General features: G+C 39.2%; 3 protein-coding genes and 1 long non-coding RNA gene across 16 annotated transcripts in view; 1 reads left to right on the forward strand and 3 right to left on the reverse strand.

Moving 5' to 3' along the window:
* Positions 1 to 2,844, reverse strand: part of PDE1A (phosphodiesterase 1A) — a 191,159-nt gene extending 188,315 nt beyond the window's left edge. The window contains exon 1 of the mRNA XM_015868294.3: positions 2,814 to 2,844. The gene's annotated coding sequence lies outside the window, so the exon portion shown is untranslated. The remainder of the gene's footprint in view (positions 1 to 2,813) is intronic.
* LOC146760111 (uncharacterized) lies at positions 2,727 to 27,675 on the reverse strand. Of its 3 annotated transcripts, none has more exons than XR_014948071.1 (6): positions 27,643 to 27,675; positions 24,000 to 24,109; positions 21,110 to 21,151; positions 13,472 to 13,588; positions 12,692 to 12,744; positions 2,727 to 2,849 (listed from the first exon to the last, which is right to left on the reverse strand). It is a non-coding gene; the product is annotated as an uncharacterized LOC146760111 (long non-coding RNA). The 3 variants fall into 3 exon arrangements; XR_014948070.1 differs by lacking the exon at positions 2,727 to 2,849 and adding an exon at positions 9,842 to 10,483; XR_014948072.1 differs by lacking the exons at positions 2,727 to 2,849; positions 12,692 to 12,744; positions 13,472 to 13,588 and adding an exon at positions 15,717 to 15,847.
* Positions 3,612 to 23,014, forward strand: DNAJC10 (DnaJ heat shock protein family (Hsp40) member C10). Of its 3 annotated transcripts, none has more exons than XM_015868289.3 (23): positions 3,612 to 3,882; positions 4,131 to 4,467; positions 5,389 to 5,554; positions 6,704 to 6,754; positions 7,471 to 7,553; positions 7,727 to 7,858; positions 8,689 to 8,782; positions 8,990 to 9,067; positions 10,181 to 10,224; positions 10,560 to 10,697; positions 11,819 to 11,908; positions 12,560 to 12,673; positions 13,149 to 13,263; positions 13,855 to 13,982; positions 14,259 to 14,375; positions 15,108 to 15,209; positions 15,615 to 15,770; positions 17,038 to 17,171; positions 18,578 to 18,631; positions 18,994 to 19,141; positions 19,898 to 20,017; positions 21,228 to 21,344; positions 21,937 to 23,014. In XM_015868289.3, the coding sequence occupies exons 2-23, from the start codon at positions 4,267 to 4,269 to the stop codon at positions 21,946 to 21,948; spliced, it is 2,394 nt and encodes a 797-aa protein (XP_015723775.2). In that variant the 5' UTR covers positions 3,612 to 3,882; positions 4,131 to 4,266; the 3' UTR covers positions 21,949 to 23,014. The 3 variants fall into 3 exon arrangements, with proteins under 3 accessions (XP_015723775.2, XP_015723774.2, XP_085408819.1); XM_015868288.3 differs by having other exon boundaries at positions 3,612 to 3,742; XM_085552693.1 differs by lacking the exon at positions 10,560 to 10,697.
* The window catches only part of PIKFYVE (phosphoinositide kinase, FYVE-type zinc finger containing), a 57,485-nt gene continuing 53,900 nt past the window's right edge, over positions 24,363 to 27,947 (reverse strand). For all 9 annotated transcript variants that reach the window (XM_032445998.2, XM_032445997.2, XM_032445999.2 and 6 more), the window contains one exon: positions 24,363 to 27,884. In XM_032445998.2, coding sequence (XP_032301889.2) covers positions 27,769 to 27,884 — 116 coding nt within the window. In that variant the 3' untranslated portion in view covers positions 24,363 to 27,768. The remainder of the gene's footprint in view (positions 27,885 to 27,947) is intronic.

Genomic DNA, 27,947 nt, shown 5'->3' on the forward strand with positions numbered 1-27,947 from the left:
CAAAATAAAGCCACAGGAGGAAAAAAACACTGTAAACTAAACTAATCAGGAATTCAAAAGATCAACCAGTGGCAGATTAAGTCAGACATAAAGTACAGCCTTGTGCTCAAGAACCATGAAGAAACCCTTAAAGTGAAATATACATTACAGGAAATTTCTGGCCCCCGCAGCTGTATCTCACTTTTACCTCCTCATCTTTTCAAAACTACCAGAAGCCATCCCCTTGACAAGCAGCTCACAAACACCTTTCCAGTTGCACCAGGGAAGCTTCAAATAAACTAAAAAGTTCCAACAGAACCAAGTCCTGCCTTTTTAAAACACCAAATGCCACACATCTCACATTTTCAAGATCTGATAAGAAGGCTATGCAGCCCCTGGTGGGCTCCTCTGGATTTTAGGGTTATTTTGGATATGCAGGGGGTTCATTTGGACAAGGGTTCCCCAGGGATCCTACCACCAGGAATGACTGAAGAGAAGCATCCGTGCTGCTCACCCTCCTCCTGCCAGCTCTACAAACGAGTTACTGCCATCCACTCCTCAGCAACCTGAAGCATGAACTGGTTTGCAGACACCGGGGCCTGGAAGAGCTGTATCCCATCACACTTTCAGCCAATGAGAACCAATTAGATAGTTCACAGGAAATGGCCCAGCCAACAAATGGAAAAAAAAAAAAGCCCATATCCTCCTGAATCACCCACCACCCATCATACAGGAACCTTCCAACTCCCACAGTCTTTTGTAGCTTTCAGTTTCTTTAAACTGCTAATAAGAATTAAAGAAGTAAATGCCAACGCTGAAACTTCCAAATGTAGTGTAATTAACAGATTTTCTGCACAAAACCGTCTTTGCTAACAATTATTGCATATTGCACTGCAGAAAGAAAAAGTCCTCAGAAAAGCTGAATGCTAATTTTAAAGCAATCAAAAATGCATAGTTTTAAATTACAAGAAATGGCTCTGTAACATCTTGCCTATCTAAACAGAAACAGATGGTTTACATGGCTTTACTGCTTAATTAAACACTTTATATACACTACAAAATAACATCTGATGGCATTCCTTCTGACGGGCTTTCTCAATTTAAATTACAAAGTAATCTTAAGTATGCATCATATTAAGCTGAAAACTAATAAAGTTCATATTCAATACCAATCTACCAGTGTAGTTTTTACTAATTCCTGTGAAAAAACACAATCAATGGTTCATCTCCTTATTTCTTCCTTGTGATAATGCTAGTGTTTTTTCCATACTTCTACCAGATTCCTTTACTTTATATAATATTAATTCAAAAGCAAATATCTTAGATTTCCACCTTCCTTTGCCTTAAAAAACAAACAAACAAAAGAAAAAAAACCAAAAAAACAACGAAGTAACAGGAAAAAATAAGATGGAATTTATTGTATGAAGGACTTAAAACCACCTCCAAACAAGATAAAGGTATGGATGTTGCTCTCCTAGCAAGATACAACTACCCACATGTAGGAAAGATCTGAGAAAGATGGTAATAAAAAAGCTTGAAGAAACTACTTGAAAACATCACGAGTGAAAGACAACAGGGAAGAGGTGTGCTGACAAAGGAGTAAAGTCAGTTTACCCAGTTCCACAGAGCCACAATCACTGTATTGGAAGGAAAAGACAAATACAAAGGAAAGATTGAGCATAACAGTCAAAGTTTTAATTACATAAATCATTATTAAGTTCAAACTTGCTGCAGTAAGTCAAGTGAAAGAGGGGCTTTCACAACTATTAATTATAGTTAACTGCATTACTTTTTAATGCTGATGCAAAACTGATGTGGTAAAAGCAGATAAATAACAAAATTATTCAGCCAGGTGCTTGTTCAAGTGTGTGACTGCTAATGACATGCTAAGATTGGAGTGAACTTCACTCTGTTCTCATTGATTATAGTTCAAACTGGATAAATTGGAACATAAATTGGCATATCAACTGACGGCCTTGCTCCACTACACTTCAGTACAATCTTTATACAAGATGATGACCAAAAGCACAGAACAGAAGGATGAAGTTGGCTTGCGAGTCACATAAAGTCATGAGAGTTGCAGATCAATATGACCTCCATCTACCATCAGCTCTGTCGTTAGCACATATTTAAACCCACAGCAGTCTTTCTGCTTCTTTTCAGGCATTTGTTCAGCACCAAACTTCAAGAAACTTCAGAGGACGTTTTCGGTCCCATTAGCCCACCAAAAACCCACATTAAGCAGCAGCAGAGCAAACCATTAAGAGCTATTCCTTAGCTACATCATGCTCAGTCCAACGTATATTGCCACTAAACTATAGAAAGATACAGAAGAAATAATCCAATTTTGCCACGCAGTTGTACAAACACCTATTTGGTTAAAAATGCCATTACCAAAAAATGTGAAGCTTTTTTTAAAAAAACTAGATCAAAATATTGACCCTAGAACACTGAAGTGATGTGATAGGAGTAGAACAGTTAACTGCTGAAGCGATCCACACCCTCAGAGCTTTGCAGAAGTCTACCCCCTATTTGCATTAACACTTAAATTCAGCATTCAAAGCCACAATGAAAACAGCAGAACGATTAACTCACAGGACTCACAGCCACTAGAAATAAAAGCAAATAACGTAGAGAATGTTATTAGACTTTTTTTTTTAAACCCATACAAGTATACTGTACCTTCATTACTTTAATATAAGCTTAATATTACATTTTAATCATGACTGCCTGTTCTCGTATTCCTCAAGCTAAACGAAAGCTTTCACCCCTTGCCATGATAATGCTGCTTTCTATCCGCATATCGGTTCATAGCAATAACTGATTTTGCTTACCTAGCAGCTGCTTATAATCCTCAGGTGCCACCTGAGCTGCAAAAAATCAGAAGAAACACGACTGTTACTTACACATCCTTACTTAGCAACAGCACGTTTATGTTTTGCCAAGAATTCTTTACTTAATACCCCCCAGGGAGCGTTTGCATCATCCTGTGATGATGGAGCTTTAACAGCCCAAGGTCCCCACCCGGCTAAGAGATTCCACGGCAATGAATACCACCCCAAAGAAGAGAAGAGAGAAGAACAGAAAAAAAAAAAAAGTGCATTTAAAAACGTAATGGGAAGAAATATAAATGTTTCAGGGTGGGTTTTTTTTGTTTGTTTTGTGTGCGTTTTTGTGCATGTTTTGATTTCTTAAATTTTGGAATAACAAGGAAATTAGACACTAATTCCTCAGGTCCTCTTCAATGTAGCACATACACTGTAGTTGTAGTACCCGGAGCGGCACTAGGAGGGCGGTGCTGTGCTGCTCGGGAGGACCGGGTACAAAACGTGGGTAGTTGGAAGGTGTCTCGAGTTTGGCTTTAGTTCTCATTGCTCTACGGTTATTAATTACAAATAAACGACAGCAATGTGCCCTAACCGAGCCTGCTGAGCCCGTAATGGTGGCGAAAGACACTCTTCCTGCTCTACTTGGGGTGGGAAGTCACAGCGCGCCGTGCACGCACAGCCACGTGCCGGACCAGCCCTACGCTCCCTGCGGGCTGTAGAACGAGGAGCGCCGGGCGAGGCGGAGCCCAGCACCACCCGGAGCGGCCGCGGCGCCACGTCAGTGGCGGATCCGCCCCGCCCACCGTCGGCCTGCAGCCGGATCCCCGCGTGGGCCGCCCTTCCGCCCGGCGCCGGGTGGAGGTGCCGCCGTCCCATGTTGCCTCGCTCCCGGCCCGGCCCGCTCCCTCCTCCTGCTCCCTCCGCTCCTGCCGCCGGTAAGAGCCGCGCCGCTCACGGTGCCACCCAGCAACCCCGGCCCGGCCGCGCCGCCCCGTTACCTGCGGCCTTCCCGGAGGGCGGCCTTGTTGCGGTGCGGCCCGTGCTGCTCTGCCGAGAGGGAGAGGCGGCCCTGCAGGTGGGTGCGGCGGCACGAGCTTAAATACGGCGCGAGGGGCAGCTGCTGGGCCGTGCTGCCCACCCCGGTACAGCTGAGCCCGATTAGCTCGGTGGTGCACGGGGAAGGGATGGTTGTGCGGTGTGCCATCAGCAAACTCTGTGTTGATGAGCAGAGCTGGCAGTGCGGCTCAGTACTCGTGTGTATTTAGTGAACCAATTAAAAACTGTGCCCCTTTTCCCTCTATTCATACACCACCATTCTTGCAGGACTCATGCCGTGAAGTAGGGCAGCCAGAGCACTGACGAGGGCCCTCAAGAGTGCTGCTGTGTCCCCCATCTCCATCGGATTACTGTCTCAGCGCCTGCCCGCATCAGAACTTGTAAACTTCCCAGAGGCTCCACAATGGAGTTCGTGTTGCCCAAAGGAGATTGTCCTACATGTTTCATAAGGTCTTTACTTGTGGTTTTAGTGTGTGTAATGGTTCTTGTGTGCACTGATCAGGACTACTATGGTTTACTCGGAGTATCCAAAGAAGCAAGTAGCAGAGAAATAAGACAGGCATTCAAGAAGCTGGCACTGAAGTTACACCCTGATAAAAATCAGGTAAGCTACGTCCTTAGCAGGTCAGCATTGTTGAGTTAATGGATTTTAATGTTTGAACAGTGACTTAGCTGAAGTGTTTATCTGTTCTTGTGATGTGCCACCTGGTAACGTGGTTTAGCTTAGATTTTCAGCAGAAAAGGTTTATACATAGGAATAGACTAGTGATGTGTGGTTGTGTTGTCATTTGGATTGCAGTAAAGTGCTGTAGGAAAAAAGATGAGATCATTTAATTCTCAGTTCAGTTTTTGTACAGTACAAGAAAAACTACATTTGCACCGTATTATCTTGTTGGTAAACTGATGAGTTTCCGTTTAGCTTAAGGAAACTTACTGTTGCTCTGCTGGTAGGTCTCATCCAGATAGCATCCAACAGCAACCTGTGTTGAGGCAGCAGTCTCCCAAGTGTCAACTAAGACAAAGCCAAAGTTGTGTTAGTATATAACACATTTCTGTTATGACCTCATACCAGAACAACTCAGTGAATCTGTTGAGTTTGGAAAGACAAAATAACTTCCTTTGGGAGATGCACTGCTGGCACGTTACTTGTTGGAAGAGGCCTCCTGCTGAATGTGCACATTTGCTCCTGCTTCTCCCCCCCAGAGCATTGTGTATCATCTTTTCAAGAGAATAAAACTTACACAGGATCAAACAAAAGTTGGGAAAGCTAAAAGAAGAGGCATCACTGTGGAGAAGGTTACAGCTCAATACCAGGTAGCTTTGTATTTCAGTTGATGCCTTGGCGATGAGGGTGAGGAAAAGAACAGAAGATGCACTGGGCTTTAGGAAAGGAAAACTTCATTGTAGTATTCATAGAGAGCTCTGTGTAGTGGCAGCTGTAGTATTTCCAGGTGTTATTTTCTCAGCATTATATGTGCAATGTGGCTCATTATTTGCTTACTAATGATAGCTTTTCCTTAAATAGAATGATCCAAATGCACATGAAAATTTTTTGAAAATAAATAGAGCCTATGAAGTACTTAAAGATGAAGATCTACGGAAGAAGTATGATAAATACGGAGAAAAAGGTCTGGAAGATCAGCAGCAAGGAGGCCGCTATGAAAGCTGGCACTATTACCGCTATGATTTTGGTAAGTTCTGAAGTACGTGTGGGATTTCTTTGAAGTAGTCACAAGTAAATGCAATGTTCAGTAGCATGTAGCAACTTTTTACATCTGAACTATCTGATGCATCCCCTCCACACTTCTACTTGCTCTGTTGTTCTCCTATAGCTGTCATTTCCACTGTGTTGAGCCAATTTTTTATTTACCATGTTAACGGTTCCCCACCAAATGCCAGCAGTGTTACATTCTACCTGCCTAAGCTTCTGCTCCTGCTTCCTACTCTTTTAAAGTTCCTCTTCTTTTTCATTTAAATTCCAATGTTGCCAGTTCTTTTCAAGTTGCCAGGGCAGGAATTGCATTCTCAAGTGGATTTTGAAAGGACATTTCTGAATTGTCAAGCATGTTTTATATGCAGAAATACAATGAGAGATTAGTAAAGATATGGTAGAAAATGAAGAAAATAACAGAATAATAACTAAAAGGATCTTGAAACCAGTTATTTAATGTTTACCTCAGCAAAGTTTGTATAGTTGCTGGAAAAGGCAGAGATGAACTATACTTTTTCTGCTGGCATGGATTGCTGTGATGTGTTAAGCCAGAGACAGTCAGCACAGGAAAGATGAAAAATGCCCTAAAATTTCTTCAAATAAACAGATTTAAGTAATTGTTTTTGTCTGAAGTTGCACAACTTGACTCAAAAGTAGTATCCTTGTATGTCTATTAACCAGTTCCATTAGTTTTACAGAGCTGAGATAACCAGAGGCTGAGAGAGGAAGTTAAAGCTTCCAGTTATTACATGTAGGGCTCTCACCTGAGAGCTGAAGCTTTGTGAATTGTCTAACAATCAGTTGATGAAGTTTCTCATACACCTGCTGTATGTAACACCTGAGCTGTCACCTAAAAACCCACTGCTGATAGGAAGCAGCAGTTCAGCTTTTCTTTGCTCAGTGACTGATCTACTAGAACACCAAATTTTCTGTTCTCATAGTGGTTTCAGTAGCATGAGGACACAGCACTTTGTGTGAGAGTAAACAGAGGTGATGCATTGTTAAATAAATACAGCTTAGTCATAGAAACTCTGCCAACTTACTGTTTCAATTTCCTGCCTTGAGAATTTGTCTCTTCATTAAAAAAGTAAATAGAAAAATTTAAAAAAAAAACTTGTTCTTTTAATAGGTATTTATGATGATGATCCTGAAATTATAACATTGGATCGAGGAGAATTTGGTAAGCTTCAAATCAATATCTTCTCTTGACAATCTGACAACCCAAAGTAACAGCTTCTACATTCTGTCCCATATACCTATAGATGTATATTACGTGCCTACAGGTTGTTTTAACGTACCTTTAAAAACTTGCTATGAAAACAATATTGTTGCAGACTGAAAGGCATGTAATTCAAGTGTGTGTGCGCATGTATTTTGTTGCTGTTTCATTAGTGAGAGTAGTTATTTCTTTCCTATTATTGTTCTTGTTACCATCTGCTGGTTATGTTGCATTCTGAGCTATTAGACAGGATTTCTACCTAAAACCATCGCCTTGTGGAACACTAAAAGAAGCAAAGCCTTCGTAAGGAAGCGGGAAGTTTGATTGCGTAAAGTTGTTTTAGCAATTGTGCTTTGTTGTTAAGGTAACCAATCTCACAGTAGCAAACATTTCAGCTAACTTAATCTGTAAAGAGTACATTTATTCTCAATAGAACTCATGTTGAAGTTCAGGGTGGTGATAATCTCCACAGAACAATTTTCATTTGCTTGCCTACAGTAATGGCTGTGCAAGTGAGATGGAATCTGTATCCAAAGGAGTTACTGTAGCTGGTTGTATCTGGCATCAGGAAACACTTCAGTCAGCTTTCAGTAAAACAATATACATAGTATACCTTTGAGATACGCATACCAGCAGTGTAAATACTACTCAGATACAATTTTCTTCTCTCCATCTAGATGCAGCTGTTAACTCTGGAGAGCTGTGGTTTGTCAACTTTTATTCTCCTCGGTGCTCCCACTGCCATGACTTGGCACCTACGGTGTGTATGACTACACTAAGCTCGCAAAGTGCAGCTCCTCAACTTTATCATAACTCGGCATAAAACTTAATTAAGTGGAAAACAATTCCAAGATCCAGGGGAAAAAAAAAATGCTCTTTTTCATTATTTCTTTATAGGGAAATAGCCCTTTTTTTCTTCTTCTTTTTTGCTAGTGGAGGGAGTTTGCCAAAGAGATGGATGGAGTGATACGCATTGGAGCTGTCAACTGTGGAGATAACAGAATGCTGTGTCGGATTAAAGGAATTAACAGTTACCCCAGTCTGTATGTTTTCAAAACTGGAATGGTAAGTGATAAAACTCAAGGCATTTTTTAGAAGGATTGAAATCTGAAGGAGTATTTCTTGTTCAATCATATATTTCTATATAGCTTTCCATTTATCTAATTTCCTTCTAAGAAATTAATTTTTCTCTTCCTTCATCTTGGTTTGTTTTTGTTCATCTTGAATCATTTTGCTCTTCAACAGTAAACTCCCAATATTTTCTTTTAAAAAAACTGACCTGCTGTGCAGAAGGAAACTTCTGATGTGGGAAGATGCTCTCATCTGTGGTGCAGTAGCAAAGCAATGAGTCTGAACGCTCAGACACGTTCTGTTTGTATTTTAGCAGTCTCTTAGAACAGTCAATATCTATGATCACATACCTAAAGAAACCTGGAAATGGCTACCACAAATCTTCCTGCACACCAGGAGGAATTGTGCACGCTGGGTTTTGTAACGGTTAAGCAGTGATGCCAAGAGTTGCATGCAAATCACACTTGCATCATTGGGTATGTTTTGACATTGTTAGTATTTGAGAGGTTGAGTGCAGAGATTGCTCGTGTCGGTCCATTTAGCATATGCACAAATTGAATTCTTATGAAATAAAATGTAATCATTGGGAGCTGACATTTCTAAGAAGTAGTTATCCCTTAGGTTGCTTGACTTGAGAAGAAATCACGTTATGAAATTTAAAGAAATCTAAAATCTTCCAGAGAGGGGAGGGAAAAGTGAGTCTGACAGTTGTGTACGTACTGTTAACAAAGACACTGGTAGATGTGTGTATGTGAGTGTATATATAAACTGTACATAAAGTCAGCAAATACAGTTTATAAAATATTGTTCTTTGTCTTCTGTAGCAACCTGTGAAATACTATGGAGACAGGTCAAAAGAGAGCTTAAAGAACTTTGCCATGCAGTATGTTACAAGCACGGTCACTGAGCTGTGGGCAGGTAATATTCATGTATTTTGCTTGGGGTGCTGCTCTTGAAATTGCTTTTACACTGTATAAGATGGCAGAAGCTAGGCGTAAAACAAAATCCGTCAACTTTGCTCTTACTTCTGAGATTAAAAATAGTGTTTACTGTACTTAATATAAAAGCTCGTTTCCGTTTAAACCGAAAGCAGTCACAAACTGATGCAAATTGTTTCATTCTTAGGAAATTTTGTAAATGCCATTGAGACCTCATTTGCTTCTGGCCTCGGTTGGTTGATCACCTTCTGTGCTGAACGTGGGGGTAGGTGTATTACACTCGTCAAAAAGGCAAACAAGAAAAACTGTTCTTGTTGACAATGGCACGATCCCTTCTACTTCTTAGACAATCACAGTATTTCGGTGGTGGGTCATTTAAGCTCCATTCTACAGGCATTTTCACAAGAGAAACGTGAATAGAGAGGTTATGGTATTGTGCACCTGTAATGTCATATGAGTCATTACAACAGCACTCAAGCACCACCCCTCAGGAAGGAAACAGGCAGAAAAGGCCTCTGGCTTGAGTTTCCAGCTCAAGCTCAAATGACAGACACTGCACGCTGGTTTGTCATGGTACCTGATAGGAAGAAAGGATGCATCCTCCACCTTAAACTACCAATACCTAAAAATGAACTGGATGTCATGGACTTTCTTAGGATGAATATTAGATACAGCAGGAGAAAGCTGCCTGGGTTTGCTGATAGTGCTAAGGAAACTTGCTACACCTTTAACAAATAAAGATTTCTCAGTCCTATGAAGAGACCTTTGTTCTGAAAACTAAATAATGAGAGTTGCAGTGTGACTTACATTGGTAAATAGTTTGATTTCAAGTTGTAATCCTTCTGTCATTAAGTATTCAGCTTTGGTCCATTTAAAGTGAGGATGAAAGGTCATCTTAGGAAAGGAAAATTAAACTATTCAAACTAAGTCTAGATGGATCATTTGAGCATATAATAAATATATTATAGTGAGTTGTTATCATTTTAAGCATAGGGATTTTATATTTTCATCTAAATCTCATTCCAAGGCAGTATATAGATATGTTTTTATTACTTTTATTAAAATTTCTTCTGATATCATTATTTAATTGTCTCAGTACAGCAAATAAACATTTTAATATAACTTTTAAAACTGGGATTTCTTTGATGGAACAACAGAATGTTATTCATGCTACTTCTAGTTTAGAGTAGACCATCGGTTTTCAATTGCTGGACGTTACATCTTTGTCACTGAAATACTTCACAACTAACCAGGAAGCACATCTTTTTAAGGGGTTAAACTTTGGAAGGAAGAAATGGGTAATTCTACACGGGAGTAGTTACAGGGAGTTAATAATCTGAGGTCTTACGTTTGCAAATAAATGACTTTTATTTTGCAGATTGCTTGAGTTACCAAACACGTCTTAAACTTGCTGGCATGTTGGTAAGCAGCGTTTCATTTTGAAAGCATTACCTGCTGTTTAAAAACAGAATTGAAATCCTGAATTTATAGCCAAAACTTTGTGCTTAGTGTTGATTTTCAGAAGTTACATATCTTGACTTAGTAACTACTGGAAGTATTTTCACATTTCTTGTGGCTCTTTAAAAATGTATTGAGTGATATGTGACAATGTGATCTTCTTCCATCTTCTAAATGTTGTATGTTACACATTTTGTTGGGATTTTCAGTAGTTTTTCTGAACCTGAAATTTAAAGATAATATTCTTGGGTTTTTTTTTGTGATGTCTTCTTGGGTTTTTTCTTTTTTTTTAATTACAGGAAGGTCTTGCTAATGTAGGCTGGATGGACTGTGGCACTCAGGGTGAGCTTTGTGATAATTTAGATATCTCATCTAGTACTACAGCATACTTTCCACCTGGAGCCACCATAAATAACAAAGAGAAAGGAGGTGTTTTGGTACGAGTTGTTTCTAAAAAAATTCTGTATTTAGATAACATAAGGCAATGGCACACATAAATGATGTCCAGATTGCTTGTATACAACAGAAAGGGTAGTGTGGGGGTTTGTTGTTTTTCTGTTTCTTTGTTTACTTTTTGTCTTCTAAGCTTGTGTATCCTGTGAGTTTGTATCCTGCTTGGTTTCTAAGGCAGTGATGCCTGGAGTAGGTCTGCATCTTGCTGGTGTGCAGTGGGAGTAGAGGAGAGCACGGTGCAAGTAGCACCAGCACCAGCCTGTAGCCCTGCTGAACCACCTCTTCTGTGGGAATCCAGGGGGTGGGATGTGCTTTGTGACAGGCCTAGGAGCTAGTCCTGAAGCTGCTCACCAGCTATTCTGGGCAAGGTTTGGAGTTTTCCTACATGCCCGTAGTTTTTCCTCCAGGAAGAATATGCCCCAAGTATCACAAGTGTGAGAAATGCTTTTCTGAACAGAGTGCTGACATATGATTAAAGTACTCCTACGCTGTCTGTCAGTAGGGATTGTGCTGTCAGCTCTATTTTAATACTGCGACCTCCTCCCACCTTCATAAGGCAGCTTTAACTCCTTTAAGTGATGGGAGACATTCTTCAGCATAAAGTATGGCTTGTTACTTTATTGCTGCTACCGTTGTCTGTATGCTTAAAAGGAGGAAATTAAAATTCACACCTACCTATTTCCAACCTTGTAACCTACACCTGACTTACTGATTCATGTCAATTCCTACATGGTATGACTTACTGAAACTTACAAACATGTACCATGCACATAGGGAAGGCGGTGAAACTAATTCAAAGCTTTTTAAACTTGATGTTAAAATTTAGTTTGAAATTTGAATTTGAGGACTTCTGGCACCCATCCTGACAAAATTCGGTATCTTGAGATAAATTCTGTGGGGAAACAAGCTAAAAAGCAGTTGTCTGAGAATGTTGTTATGGAATTATATATATGAAAAGAAATAGATCAAATATGGTTATTGAGTGCACTCTTTAGTTGATGGAAAAGAGCAAATCAGAATAATTTTGCTGACACTTTAGTAATCACTGATAAATGAGGTTGATGTTAATAGTTCTTTATAATCAGCAGTTCACTTTCCTTCCCAGTTTCTTAACTCCTTGGATGCCAGAGAAATATATCAGGAAGTCATGAAGCATCTGCCTGACTTTGAAATCATCTCTGCAGCATCGTTAGAGGTAAATTTAAAACAAAACACCCACATGTACAATATCTGTAACATCGTCACCTGTTATTTCAAAATTTTAGGTTGTCACAGTTGGTGTGATAATCTAGTGCTGATGTAGATAAAAATTGGATCTTTTTTCCCCTCTAACCAAATTATTTGACATTTTCTTTGTCAACAAATTACTTCTGTAATTCAGCTGAACATAAGCAGTGGGGTGCATGCGTGGATATTTTTATTGAAATATAGATAGACATTAAGAAAATAGAAAACCGTGGAAATTGCCATTGGAACTCACAACTTTCTGGTTAAAATCTGCTTCAAAATCAACTACAATTTGATCATGCGTGGCAGGAGGGAGGGGAGGACAGCCAGGCTCTTTTGACACTTGTAGTAGTAGCAGATTGATCCACAATAGAAAATGTAATGGAAACAAGAAGTAGAAAGAGTAATGCGTAGCTACCATGTTTTCAGATTTCTTTGCCTCTTTTCTCTTACGATTTATTAGCAAGAAGTTTAGTGGAGGGACTAATTGAAAGAGTTTGAGTGTGGGAAGGGGTCATATAGAGATCAAGTTAATAATTGGCCATCTGTCTTCCTAAAACAAAGAATTCGTAAATTGGTATCAGTTAGGAATAATGTTTTTTTTTTTTCCCCATTTAAGGACCATCTAGCTCACCACAGATGGCTGCTTTTCTTCCAGTTTGGGGAAAATGACAAAGCAAGTGTACAGGAATTTAAGAAACTTAAATTTTTACTTAAAGACGAACATATTCAGGTAAGACTGCTCACTCACCTCCTGCTGGCCTCTGTATTCAGAGAATGAATTGGTCAGTATGTTCCATTACTCTGGTACCAAAGAGAAATGCTGTTAGTATGATGGATGAGTAGCGATGATTTTAAATTAAAGCAAGCACTGAAGTTTTCCATCCTATCTAAATAATTTAAAAGTAGTTAGGAAAGATTCTATTTTAAATCTTTTCTTTCACAGCAAATGTTGCTGCAGATCTCATTCAGTTAACAACCAAAAGTTAAAGCTCCAGCGTGAAATTGATATATGCAAAACTGTATTATTCAAAAACCACCAACATTATCTTGAAAGTCATCTTAACAAAGAGAAACCAAATTCAGCCTTTGTACTAAAGACATGGATTGTGTTACTCTATAAGCTGTGGACTTCAAAAAATGGTTCCATAATATGTTAGTCTGTATAAATTTGGATGCCTTAATTAAAATGGCACTCTGTTAAACAGGTTGGCAAGTTTGACTGTCTTTCCTCTCCAACCATCTGCAATAAACTGTATGTGTATCAGCCATGTCTAGCAGTGTTCAAAGGAAAAGGAATTGAAGATTATGAAATTCATCATGGTAAGGGAAACTTTGGCAAGACTGAAGTCATTACATAATCACTTTAAGATTATGTCATCTTTGGCAAACTGCTATTCATTATTAAGGGGACAGTTCTGTAGTCTTAATATTTGCTATTTGTTCTTGACATTATTGTAAACTTGCATAGACTATTTTTTGTCCCCCCTCTCCCACAAGGAGAAATCGGATACTAAGAAATGTACTTTACCTTTTCTATCTTGTCTGTCAAAGTCACCAATACGCTTGCATAGAACTGACAGACATCTCTGAAGCTGACCCAGATGGATTATGTTTTGGGTAAGACAGCCGAAGAGTGCTGCAAGCCCTGTAACATTAAAGGAGAATAAAGTCATTTGACCACCTGGAAAAGATGAACCATGTTTGTTAGGGAAGGATGGTCCCATGCATCTCTTACAGAAATATACTGGACTACAGTATAGATATTTTTCTGAATTTTGTTTTGCAATTTACAAGGCTGATGGCACATAAAACTTTTGCCAGAAGTCACGTCCATCCAGTATTTCTAACAACATGACATCAAGAGGCCTTTCATGGGGAAAAATGATTTCTTTTCTATGTTGTTCTCTGAAGGAAAGAAGATCTTGTATGACATTGTTGCATTTGCCAAAGAAAGTGTCAACTCTCATGTTATCACACTGGGACCTCAGAATTTTCCTGGTAAAGAAAAGGAACCGTGGCTTGTGGATTTCTTTGCACCGGTAAATATTTAATATCTATGTTACCCTTTTTAAAAAGTTCTATGCAATTATGTAACAAAATGCTGCTACCAGTATCTCAATGGTGTCCTTCAGCACTATGAGACAGTACTGTAACTTCTCATTCCTTGGCAGCACTGTTTCCTAGATGGCATGGGTAGTTATTTTTAGTGGAGCTTGTTGCCAAAGCAGCATATTATTCTTTTCAAACAGCTGACATTCTCTTGAGAGCCAGCTGCAGGGCAAAGCAATTGTGTTCGTTTGTGTTTTGTTTTCCAGTGGTGTCCTCCTTGTCGAGCTTTGTTACCAGAGCTGAGAAAAGCATCAAAACATCTTTATGGTCAGCTTAAGTTTGGAACACTAGACTGTACAGTCCACGAGGGGCTTTGTAACATGGTAAGCTGGAGGAATTTATATTTGATAGGTTTTTATTTTATCTATATATAACACAGTACTGTTTTATGTGCTCTTAAAATCTTGCCCCTTTCTCCATGTTTGAATTTGCTTAGTTTTACTTCAGTTAATTTATCTGGGTAAAAAACAGAATTACAATTACTCTCCCTGAATTCCAGCAAGTGCTACATTTTAGGAGGCAGACTACCTGCATCAGCACATCTTATCCTTTAAAAGAGCTTCTTCTGTTAGAAGCTTTCTATCTATATTAGAAATGTGGACATCTAGGAACACTTGAAAGTTTCCCCTTTTTGAAGAGTTTAAAGTTTTGTTTAGGTTTATTTACACACTGAATTCTGATTTTGGAAGCACCTGCATTCAGTGTTAGACAGTACAGTTCCTCATTCATATGGTACAAGTGTCTCCACCTGAGGCTAAGGTAGCCTTTATGTTAAGCCTTAGAAAGCCTCTGGGTTAATTTCTGTTTTGTGGAGGATGGCAATAGAACTACTTGCTGGCTTTCAAATTCAAGACAAACCGTGCCATCTGAACACAACTGGCATTTTTTCTATACAGGTTCCAAACTCCACTCCACTTGAAAGATTAAGTGGTTGTATAGCACAAAAAAATCATAGCACAAAGATTAGCATCCGGGAGATATCAATACTTATGGCAGTTAAAGGAAAGTACAGAACACCTAATAATTCCTTGCAATTTCTTACTTTGTTTTGTTAGCATAATATTCGAGCTTATCCAACAACAGTCGTGTTCAATCAGTCAGATGTTCATGAATATGAAGGCCATCACTCTGCTGAGCAGATCTTGGAGTTTATAGAGGTATGTAAGTTATAATCCTTGTTGGGACCGTGTTACATTTGCAGCTTATCCACAGACATTTTGTTGGGGGACTAAGATTTATTTTGGTTTTAATTAGACTAGTAAGACTGGGAATGAAAAAGAAACCTTGGGCAAGAAGTGATACAGCAAGTGCCAGTCTGAGACTTGAAACTTTATACATTTACTTCCCTACTCCATCAAGCTATTTCTTTCAAGTCAGTAGCAAACAAGATACTTTCCAATCAGCAGAACAGTGGTAATGACTTCTACCTCACAGTCTGGATAATGAGTAAAAGAGGAACGTTTTCAGAACTTTTAATACAGTCAGTGTGTGATGACAACTGTTACAGGACAATTTCTAATACACATCCAAATGTACATATCCATAAACTGCCTTTGCTGTAGGATCTTAGAAATCCATCCGTGATCTCCCTAACACCAGAGACATTTGTTGAATTAGTTGAGAGAAGAAAACGAGAGGAAATCTGGATGGTTGATTTCTATGCTCCATGGTGTGGACCTTGTCAGGCTTTAATGCCAGAATGGAAAAAAATGGCCAGGGTAAGTGACGTTCAGATGTTGTTCTTCCTTTATGTTCCATTTTGTGGAGATAATGGCTGCTGTCCTAAATTTGTGAGCTGAAAGAGGATGGTGATAACATTGTGAACAAAACAGGAATTCTTACCTAGCAGTTTTACACTGCTGCAGATACAAAGTTTTTTGTTTGTTTCAGCACATTAACTCCGTAATCCAGTGCTTCCTGTTAGGACAGGTGTATTTTCGAAGTTGTGAGGAACTTTAACTTTACTTGATACTTAACACCTGGCAGAGATAACAGCTCTGCACTTGCTTAAAATAAAATATGAAAAGTAAGTCAGCTAAGAGTTAGTTGCAATAATTCACCACTTTATCCACAATTGTTCTCTATGACCATTAGTCATTTTTAAGATGACCTTGGTGAGAGCTCTGGTTTTGACTGAAGATCAGAGGAACTCAGCTTTACATATCCCAATTCTTGTCCAGATAGTTTTTTCCAGAGGTTTTGTTTCTTCACTGAAAGTAAATAAATGTTAAATTCAATACTCTTTAAGGGTGATGGCCAGTTAACTGAATTTTACATCCTTCCCATTTACACTGACTGGGTACGGAAGGCTTTTCTCTTGCAAGGTTATTACGGTGTTCACTTATTTGCTAAGGTAATACCACAGTCACTGACAATCATCCCAGTTTTTTGGACGTGTTTCAGGAACCTGAAGTGGAAACTGAGCAAAATGTGAGAGACCTGAAAGCTGGTCTGTGTTTTTCAGACATTTTAAACTAGCCTGGCCTAGGAGATCTATTCAAGTTCTACATTCTGGTCAAACATCTATAACTACAAGCCCCACAGGATACACTCTAACTATAGGTTTCCTTGCCCTTGCAAGGTGGTTTGGGCCTTTGCTACAAAGTCAGCATGTCTAAGACACTTGTGAGCTGTGAAACTGACAGCACAGCTACAGTGCACTGGGATCTGTCTTAACTGCTGAGACTGAGATATGAAACATGGTAGTCATACCCAATAGCCACACTTGCTTATTCCTTTTAAGCCAAGCCTTGTAAGCTACCTACATGCAACTTACGCTAAAACATGATGTGGCTGCTAGCAGCATAGCTGGATGGCTGGCTCCCATTAGATACCAGTGAGCCATTTATAGGAGAAAAAAAAAAAAAAGCCTTGGAGCATCTTGGTTAGTTTTGTTGTCCTGCTCAGTTAATTCAAGTGATTATGCCATCAGTTCTGAGACTGTAGTATTATCAATTAGAATGTTTGTTTCTTTTCTTTTATTAGATGTTAAATGGATTAATCAGTGTAGGCAGCGTGGACTGTCAAAAATTCTACTCTTTCTGTCACCAAGAAAATGTTCGGGGATATCCTGAAATAAGACTCTTTCCTCAAAAATCAAGCACAGCTCATCAGTATTAGTAAGTACCTCAGCTCAGAAAGTGAATGGTCTCACACTAAAGTCACATTTTCTGATGCATGAAAAAAATGTTCATTAAAAGCTACTATAACAGACTTCTGTAATACTTCCTTACCAGTCATCGTTGACTTTAAACACATGCCATTTTAATTTGCTGAAATGCAAGTTAAACGGAAACTCAGGAACAGGGTTTTTTCTTTCTTCCTGTTTAGCAATGGCCAGTTTTCCAAGGTCAGTAGCGTGTTAAAGTAGATGATGTAAATCATAGATTCTAAAAATATTAATAGGTTTACTTATTTGCAGCTTCAAAGGACAGCGTGGTATAAATTTGTTCTGACCATCCTTAGCATCACTGCAAGAACTGTCTTTGCACATCATCCCATTCACTGTATCATTCATATGAAAATATAACTCACTAACACCACTAAGAACTCTCAGGGAAATGAAATGTAGCCAAAGAGCCCATCCCCTTTGTTTCACAGTACCGAGTGAAGAGCTGGGGATTTCAGGAGGTGAATGCCACAGGTCTGAAATATTAGAAGGCTCACTTATTCTTTTACAAACTGGAAAGCTGATAAAATGCTGGCAGATAACAAACTAATGCTACTTCACTGTAACACTTAATAGCAGGCTTGGCTTTAGTAGCTTTCATCATGGGATTGCTTACTTTTATTTGCTTCTTCCAGACAAAGTTTCTCCCAAAAGCAGGCTTTTATTTCATATTGAAAAGAATAAAATTTGGTAGATATTACCTGCCAAATTCATAATGCTGAGTTACTTTTTTCCTGCAAAAATATGGGTATGTGTCTTTAAATCAAATTAACCTAAAAAAGGTCAGATTTTCACCCGATACCTCTATTCTGATAAATACTTTATGAAGCTGCAAATGGATACTAAACTTTCTCTGGAATTTCAAGCTAAACAGTACCTCGACAGTTCATATAATAAATCTTGGTCTAAGTTCCTCGTTTGTCTTGCTTTTCTACTGTTAACTTGAGGGGAACATATATAAGTAACAATAGTTCCATTATAATAAAGAAAGATCAGTTAAAATATGTATATAAAGGCATTCCAATTTAATTCTTATGTTTCTTAATGTCTGCAGTTATAGAACTGTCACTAAAAATCATTCAGACTTAGAGCTAGCAAAGCTCAAGCACTCCACAGCATGTTTCTCAGTCTCTTGACATAGAATTGTCTTCTTTCCTTTCTTTGTTCTACTGCTCCTTAATTCTCTACCTTTGAATAACAATGCTTTTATTTATTCAGAATTGAAAGCAAGGCAAAATGTATTTTGAAGTGTATGCATGCTTTAAGATTCATAATTTCATCACCCACTTAACAGACTTTTTGGTTTTTCAAAACAGACAGCCAAGATGTAACCAGCTTTTTGCTTTCTTCTTACAGTAGCTACAATGGATGGCACAGAGATTCATATTCACTGAGAGGCTGGGCGTTAGGGTAAGTGACAGCATTAAAGTTTGCAACCAGGTTGCATAGGGTTGGTTGTTCATAGAATTTTATATCCAAACTGTACGTAAATCAAGAACTAGAAACCACTGTCATGTTTGTAATACTTAAGATTTTAATGTTCCCACATCTTTTAAGTCAAGCTTTTAAAAGCATGGAGAAATATTGCTACTCTGTGCACCCATTTCCCGAACAGCTGATCTTTTGTCTACAACTTCTAAGCAGTGATTCCTTAATAGTACAACACGTGAAGCAGGAATTTCCAAACCACTTTTCTTGCACTTCAGTGGAACCTGCAAATGTGTTTGAGGCACCAAACGGATGATGATGACTGACACTCTTCCTTTCTTCAGATATTTACCACAAGCGTCCGTAGACCTGACTCCGCAGAGTTTTACAGAAAAAGTTCTGAATGGGAAGGATCACTGGGTCATTGACTTCTATGCTCCCTGGTGTGGACCTTGCCAAAATTTTGCTCCCGAATTTGAGATCCTTGCAAGGGTAGGCTTTTAACTATATCAGTGGATTGCTATTTTTTTCCCCCTACTAACAGTGGTTGTAATAGTCAGCATCACTCGCCACCACACTATTCCTAGGCAATTATCCAAAAATCACTTACTCCTTTCTAGCTATAGGAGAGAAAGCTTTTAATATTTCAGTTTTTAAATAGCTAACCATTGCTGTCTTGGTTCATTATTCGCTGTTGATTTTATTATCTTACAGGTAGGCAGTTATTGCCTTGTACAGAGAAAAAATGAATACAGCATTTCACCCTTGTGATAGCGAGAAGACTTATTTCCATTTTTAAGTCAGGCATTCCCTGTTTTCATACTAGTCTGCTGTAATTTCAAATCAAAACCTCACTAACCCTATTTGCATAACAACTGAGATATCAGATACACTGTCATTAGAATTCTGCCCTTTTTAGGTTCCCTTTGTCAGTGGGCACTGGCCCTGATACAAACACATGCATACAGGCCCTCCTTTAGACAAACTTCAGTTCATGACTCGGGGCCCTTTGGAACCGTGGTGTGCTGTGCTCTGAATTCAAGAGTGTGTGCTCTGCAGAATGTAGGGCAACTTCTGATACAAGGCTGTGGGACACTGAGAATGAAGCAAGTGACTATGAGTTATTTAAAAGATTTGAGCAACCTCTTCTGCTTATTTTTAGCTGCACTGCTGGCTTATTCAAATTATCTGCTTATAGTCAGCCATGGAAACATGAAGCTTGTTTCTAACAAAAGTAATTCTTTTTAGGCCATTAAAGGAAAAGTAAAAGCTGGAAAAGTAGACTGTCAAGCATACGGTCAGACCTGCCAAAGTGCTGATATCAGAGCCTACCCTACTGTTAAGTTTTACCCCTACCAAGGAACAAAGGTAAAGTGTCTCCCTTTGTGTACGCTGCTGGGCAGGTACTGGTAGTAGACTTATTTCATTTCCCATTAAAATTGAGACTGTTTCTATGCATATGGAAGCATATGGCATTCTATATTCTATAGCATATGGAAGCACAGAATATTCAAGAAATAAAATTGTAATTGATTTTAGTAATACCCAAAATACAGTGATGTCTTACCAAAAAATAATAAGTTGTAAATTAATCAAACAGCAACTAAAGCAGAGACTTAATCAGAACTGGGGTTGAATTGAGCAGGAGACTGAAGTGACAAAACAGTCTGTAAACCACTGTTAGCATTAGCTGCTAAAGCAGGCAGTCTCTCAGAATGAAATGTGGACATTCTCATTGTCACTAAGGAGAAATACACTTTCACTGCAATCATCAGTATTTCATTGACTTGTATTATAGAACGTTCATAGAAAATACTGAGTTGATTTCTGTCTTAAGCCTTTAGAAACTACTTCAACTATAAAGGACTAAGACTAATATCTATTAACAGATTAGAAATATTAAATTTTTAAAAACTGAAGTGTTCATACAGTTCTAGGAAAACGCCTTTATTCTTGTACGAGCAATTGACTACTATCAAATTTCACAAAAATCACAGTCATCTTTAGGTGAATTAACCTGAAAGAGAATCATCATTGAGTGTATATTCATAGTTTAGCCAACTCAACTGTAAACACGTATATACACATACATATGTATATAATATCCACCTCTTACAAAAAAATGCTAGAAATCCTTACTTGCATAGTGCCCTCAAACTCGGTAAGACTATTCTGGGTTCAGAGTAATGGCTTCTCAGGTCTCCAAATAGGGACCTACATCATAATCGATGTTTAAGAAATCTATCACAAGTTCCAGATCTGTTAAATGTCATCAACATTAAACACCGAGCTGAATGAATGAGAAAAAATGGCAAACAGCTCTTTCAGATTTCTGTAACCTAAATGACCAAGTTTGTATAGTTCTAAAAACTGCACCTAGGAGTGGTTCTTACTGCAAAAAAGAATCAGCATTGTTGAAATAAAGGTAAAATTTTATCACTGAATCATAAATCAACCTACCAGAGCCACTGTCTGCCTCCTTCCACTCCTCCTGGATTTTATCTAAAAGTAAGGAAATTTCCTATTCAGTGTCATGCAACAATTTTTTCTTTAATTTTCTCTTATTTCATTTTTAAAGAAAAGCGTTCTTGGGGAATATATAGACAGCAGAGACGCAAAAGGCATTGCTGACATCTTGAACGAAAAATTAGAAGCAATTCAAAATAAAGGAAAAAGAAAAAAATCTAGAAATAAGGTAAGGATTCTTATTCTGGTGCCTTTTGTAAGATACCTTGCTTTAAAGAATAGACTTTGTTAATATTTGCTCTTTGCCCATGAAGCATTAAACACCCTGTCTTCAGGTAGCACCAGGCACATGTTACTTCCCATCTTGTTTTGGATGTAGTTTCCTATTCCGTTTTTCACACCCACAGACACTGCAATAGCAGTATTCTGTGGTATCAGCTTTGTCATAACATAGAATTTATGTTATCCATGGGACAGCTGTACTGAATAAAGATTGAGATGTACTGTATTCTTAACCGTAATCCCTAGGCTAGATTTAGGAAGCAGGCACTAAAATTCAGAGGCTGAGTTTAAGACTGGGATTGGCAACTCAGGAGGTACTTATTGACAGTTGTGTGTTATGCTGAAATCTCGGTTGGACAAGTGTTTCTTAAATAGGTACGTTCTTCTTACTGCTGTATCGTTATCATTCTCTGAGATAATAAGTTCTTATCTCAGAATAAGAGAGAGGGAAAAAAAAATCAAGTAGTGCAAGTTAAAAAATAATCTTGAAGATTTTTGTGCTTCTAATGCAACTTAATTGTCTACTTTCTTGTGACTAGGATGAGCTCTAACTGGTACTGGAGGTGGATAGAACTCAAGATACTCCAAAGCTGTGAATATAGAAGATGCACCATAAGGAAATACAAAGCCAGTTAAACTCATGACAGGAGAAATGAAAAGTAGTTTGAGTTCACAGGCACATGTGACTGTCTATATGAATTCTGTTGAACTGCAGGAAGATGAAAGCATTTCAGCTTGGGTGGAGGCAATGACCATTTCTGCAGCTGAGCTGTGCACGTTCCTCTTCTGATGAACCAGCTACCTTCTTCCTACTCAGCCAGAGGAGATGGCAAGAAACATGGACTCTATTGCTTTTGCCTACCCATTCACTATTTTTCTGTCTTCTCTATGAACGCTCTTAGATGTGGCACTCAGCCTATGGCTGAAAATGCTCTCAAACCACTCTGCAATGCAGAACACAATGAGGGATTGTCTAGTTCAAAGACAGAATTACTCTGCTTTAAGTCTGTGTTATTGCCTGGTACATTGCTAAGAAAAACTAAAATCAGGAAGGGGTAGCAGGACAGGTTCGCTCATACACAGCATGCCTGCCCTTAGGCATGTTATGATACTGTGGCACTGGTGGTACCAGAATGAATGGAACTTTGAAGAGCTCTTGTTTGGCATTGAGGTTTGGGGGTAGTTTTTCTTTTAAATAAAAAATTAAAAATCAAGGACTCAACTGTGTTTCCAGACATCAACTCTCAGAATCTGAATGATGCTAGAGAAGCATCTGCTTAAATTATTAGGTCATTACATTACTGTTGTCCTTTTAAATATCGATGTATTCTGTGGACATATTTAACTTTTTGGTATTGCCACTTTTCCTTTCTCTGCAAAGATGTTCTGGGGTTTTTTGTTTCAAATCTTTTGGCAAACAGGAAAGCAAGTGCCTTTTTTTAATTTAATAATGAACACTGTACATTAGAATGTCTCCTCATACATCTTAGTGTAAACTCTGTTCTTTAGAGGAGTACTATTTTTCATAGCTTCTGAACTGACAAAAATACTGAAGACAATAGGAGTTACACATGGAAATCTTTTGTTTTTCTCAATAAAATGCTGCTCAGAATGTCAGACTTGTCTCTGCTGTGTGTTCAGAATTACTTCATAATATTCACAGGACAATACTTAGTAAATTTGTAAATACAGTCAGCTACAAGTACTTTATTTTGTACAGAAGGCAGCAAGAGAGAGATACAAGGAAAATGTTCTACTCGTCTTGAGAAATTCAAATGTTCCTTATTCAGGGCTACCTGTAGTCCTTGGGGCTTCTGTAATATATTAGCCAGAAAGAGAAGACTGCATTTGTTCTTATTCAAGTTGGCCTTCCCACATCTCCATCAAGCCTCAGGTCACAGTCCAAAAAGGAAAAACTGTGACTTTAATACAAACTACTCCTGATTGAGGTTACACTGAAAACCAAAACACACTGTGTAGGTAAGCACACACCTTCAGTTCTAACTCTGAAGGCAAATCAGCAATACCTCAGCAGTGTTTACATTACCAGGAAATTGCTGATTACCTTCATAACCTCATCGATAATGATGCTGATGTGGTTAGTTCTCAGGAAAAGGCAAGTTCCTGAGGAGTTAATTAAGCAGCAACAAAAAGCCTCTGTTCCACCACAGCTGGTTTCTCCTGGGAGAGAAGCTGTGGAACACAGGCATAGTAAACACTCAGCATCTCACCAAATACAGACTGCATCAGTTTCACAGATCTACCTAGATGAGATACAAGTAACTCCGTTATCTTCTAACCAAATCTTCTATACTGACGGACATCTCCCTGCTGGGACAACTTCTGACAGGTTCATACAGTAGCAGATAAAACTGAGACTCATCTGGCAAAAGCAGAGATGGCACCTAATGCAGGTGTGTTCCTTACATCCTAATTTTTAGTACCAACAAGTTCCCTTCCTAGATCTAATTGCACATTGTTTTTAGCTTTAAGAGAGGAAGTTACTATGTACTAGCAGTACGAAGCAATTATGACAAGCCATTTAAAACACCAGTTCAAAGAAGTTCAACCTTAGCCACTTCTGAGAAAAGTCCATAAATACCTGGAGATATTTCCTGAGGGAAGAGCTGCCTCTTGGAAGAATCAGGACACTGAAGCACCGCCACCTGCTGGATAAAATGCTCTGTCTCACACAGCACTGTTGAAAAGCAGCTGCAAAGAGGAAAGGTGGGAGAAGTGCAGGACAGGTTATTTGCACATTTTATAAACGCTGACCTCGAGAGCTGCCGACAGATCCTGCTTCACCAGAACAGTCAAACTACAAGGCAGAGATTTCAGGCACGCTTATGCTGCACCCAAAGCTAGAAACCTCCAGCAGAGCAATTGTTGCAAAGCAAGCACAGGCCTTGGCCTGTGACCAGGAAAGAGGGATGCTGTAAGAAACATGACCACTACATCACCCACGTATATTTTAGTCACTTTATTTGTATTTTTATCTATATACATTACATTTCGATTCCCCAAGTAATCAAGGTAGTTACTCTCAAATAGCTTAGTACATCAATTTTATAAAATACAGTTGAACCAACGTAGATTAGAAATACATACATTATAATACAATAAGTGCTTAGAATAATGAGTAGTCCAGCCTCCTACCAGTGAGTGATTAATTTGGTTTTGGTCATTCTCACAGGAGACAGACCGCTCATTCCACAGGTAACTCCACCTGAGCCCAGTGGAGCTCCTTAACCAGCAAGAGTCCCTCATGGGTCCCTCTCTGGGGACAGAACATAGCCCTGGGTCACCACAAGACGTTCTGCTGCTTGGAATCATCATGTAGACGAGTCATCACTTCTGACTGGGATAACATTTAGATGTCTGTCACAAGGCCTCAGATCAAAACAGAAGAGACAGCCTAACTCTGAAAAGATGCAGTCTTTGCACTTACAAGTGGATTTTGTTTGCACACACATACTAAACCTGTGTTAACAAGAAATAAAACACACTAATCAAAAGGCTCATTTAACACCCAGACTGTTCCCTTAGGACATCCTTGCATATGCTGCAAGTACACAGGTTTCTCAAAACTGTTTTCTTAGAAATCCAGCTTTGTAGAAAGTGAAATGCAAGGACAACTTGTATTCTGAAAAGGGAACATCTTGGGAGATCTGTCCACCTTCTGGGATTTGAACTAGAAACGCTTGCCACTTCAGGTTATGTGGCACCCCAACTCCAGTTAACACTACGGTTTTACCTATAACTAGATCCAAAGTCTAACCACTGATTCCAGACCAAGACCATTCTTACAAGCCTCCCCAACTGCTATGACTTTAGCCCGAAAAGGCTGCAATTCCCACATCCAGGCTCTGCACTAACTGGCTGCAAATAGCTGGCCAGAATGGAAAGTTCTCTTATTTTGTACACTGCCAATGGCCTCACACGATCACATACAGGGGAATAGTAGCTACAATCAGATGACCAGGTTATTTTTACAGCCAGCTGCAAGTAATTCTGGAAGACAAGCAGCACAGAACAGCTGCATATCACTCTGGAGTAAGGGTTACTGGTGACAAAACAGAGATAGTACATCAGCTTAGTGCAGATGTCATGACACTGCCCTAACTCATGGTCCACCAGCCACTGCGCATACTGATTAAGGTTGAGTCACCTTAGATTGTAGGCAAGACAAATTTTTCCACGTAAACTTAAGAAGAGGAAGAAAAAAAAATAAAAAACAAACACATGTAAACTGTAATGGAGACCAAAAAGGATTCAGACTACATACACTCTTTCTTCCACATCAATAGACAGACACTCAAAGCCACAGAACTGATTAGCACTGAGCTGATAAGTAGGTTGCTTTCTCATTACGCAAAAGGGCGTACAACACAAAACTAACCAGCTCAGAAGCACACATCAACATAGGAATCACAATGTGTTCCAGAGGTAATCTTCACCGAAAGCACTGTACTGAACTAGAGAGACTGTGCTAGAGAAATCAAGCACTACTGTGTCACCTTCCCACAGCACACATCAGTGCAGCTTTCTGCACTACATCCCCAGAACCTGATTATACTGGACAAAGGAAGTGAGAATACTTTCATTTCTGCTGCTTCAAGGTCAGTACCTTCATTCATCATTCAGAAATGCTTTGCAATGTGGTTCAGGGAGGCAGGGAAGGCACTCAGTATAAATGACTGTTGCCTCCTAGTAGCTCGGATCTCAACTCCACTGGTTGCTTTCAGATCCAACAGCTCAGTTCTCAGCCATTTTCTTTCCAGTGCTGCCCAGATGTCACTCCTGAACAGAACCACTATCATCTGCTACAGAACACTAAACATAGGAGGAAGAGTGAACAAAATATATGCTTTGACTCAGTTATAGTGAAGATGGCCTTACCAGGCAACTAACTGGTCAGAATGAGTATAATTCATTAAGAGCTACACTGTCTCAGACTCCATGTTTGAAATCAGTGCTTCCAGAGAGCGGAAGCCCAAGGACACTATTCTTGCCTCTCAAACTCACATAAAAAAATAAATTCTTATTTACTGGCCTATATTATTCTGAAGCTAAAAAGTAAACTTTCCACCTACAAAAACAGGTAAAAAAATAATAAAAACGGAAAAAACTGCTTACTGTCATCATGCAGAGATTCTCAGGTCTCTGCACATCTGAACCACCATACAAAATACTTCTTAGTTCAGGTTTTTCATTTTATAGAAGACTACATTCATCATCTCAGTGGTGCAAAAAAAAAAAAACAACCAAAACCATCTAATACTGCTGAAGAGAGGTTTTACATAGGAATGGCACAGTTAAATGAGATCAGGAAACTTATTCTCATCAACACGTCACAAATACAAGAAAAGCATTCTCCTGGCAAAATTCCACCATGAGGTAAATGCATTGTTTCACTGTTTGAAAGGCTTTGGAAACTGAAATGGATGTGAAGTGATCTGCCAGGAACAATGGTTTCATTAAGGAGAAAGTTGTCAATGTAAGGTAGCATGCATCTCATCTAGCAATTTGGTGCCTTCTGCTAAGGGAACAGCTAACCAGCTTCAGAATTCTAACTGAGCTTTCTTGCATTAAGGGGTATGGTTTTAGTTACCTATTTCCAAGGAGCTGGACAACACTTAAATTCCTGCTTAGGATTGAAGGGATACATATTGAGGTTTGCAATATGCAGATCACTGACAGCCCACTTGTATGGGATTCTGCTAACAATCAAACTGTAACAGAGACAGATGTGTACAGCAGTACTGCAACTTACAAACTGTAGTGATTTAGAGAGTTATGGCATCACAGCTGTGGAGCTACCTTTAAAAAAAAAAAAAAAAGTATGCACATAAGTTATTCTTGGGTCCTAAACAGGTCAACTACAGATCACCGCAACCACGGCATAACTTCAGAATTAACTTGATTCTTCCTTCATCCACCCACATAGAGCAGGAGTGCTTATTTCATATTTGCAATACCACACATCCACTACAGAAACATGAGCTACCCATACTCAACACCAGTTAAGGAGTGCAAGACTTAGATCACATACTTCTGTACCACCATGAAAGAGATAGCATTGGTTTCAGCGCTCATACATGGAGATACCACCACCTTCCCTACTGACAGAGGGAAAGTCTCTTGTCAGTGCTCTTCAGTGGTACCTTACGGCTTAAATCCTTGACGAGACTGGCCCACTCATACCCTTCAAGAGAGGATTAAAGTGCAACAAGCAAATTTCACACCTTATAACAAGACGCATGTGGTCAGCGCAGATGTGGAATCCTCTTGCTTACTGCTGGGCAGACCATAGAAAGATGGTGACCTGTAACACCACCATCATCTTGTGCTTTGCCAATATGGGCTTTAGTTTAGCAATTCAGGCCGAGCCCTGTCCAATGGTCTGGCACCATCAGGAAATACTTGTCCATAGCTTCACAAAACCTGGTCCTGTACAGTTCCGGAGAGACCACAGTTGGCATCTTACCTAACATGCAAAAGTCAAAGGCAGTTAGAAACAGGCTAAAATGTACACTGCAGTACAAACAGC

This window comes from Coturnix japonica, chromosome 7 (assembly GCF_054131305.1).
Source record: "Coturnix japonica strain WE chromosome 7, WE-NBRP24, whole genome shotgun sequence".
Classification (NCBI taxonomy): Eukaryota; Metazoa; Chordata; class Aves; order Galliformes; family Phasianidae; genus Coturnix; species Coturnix japonica.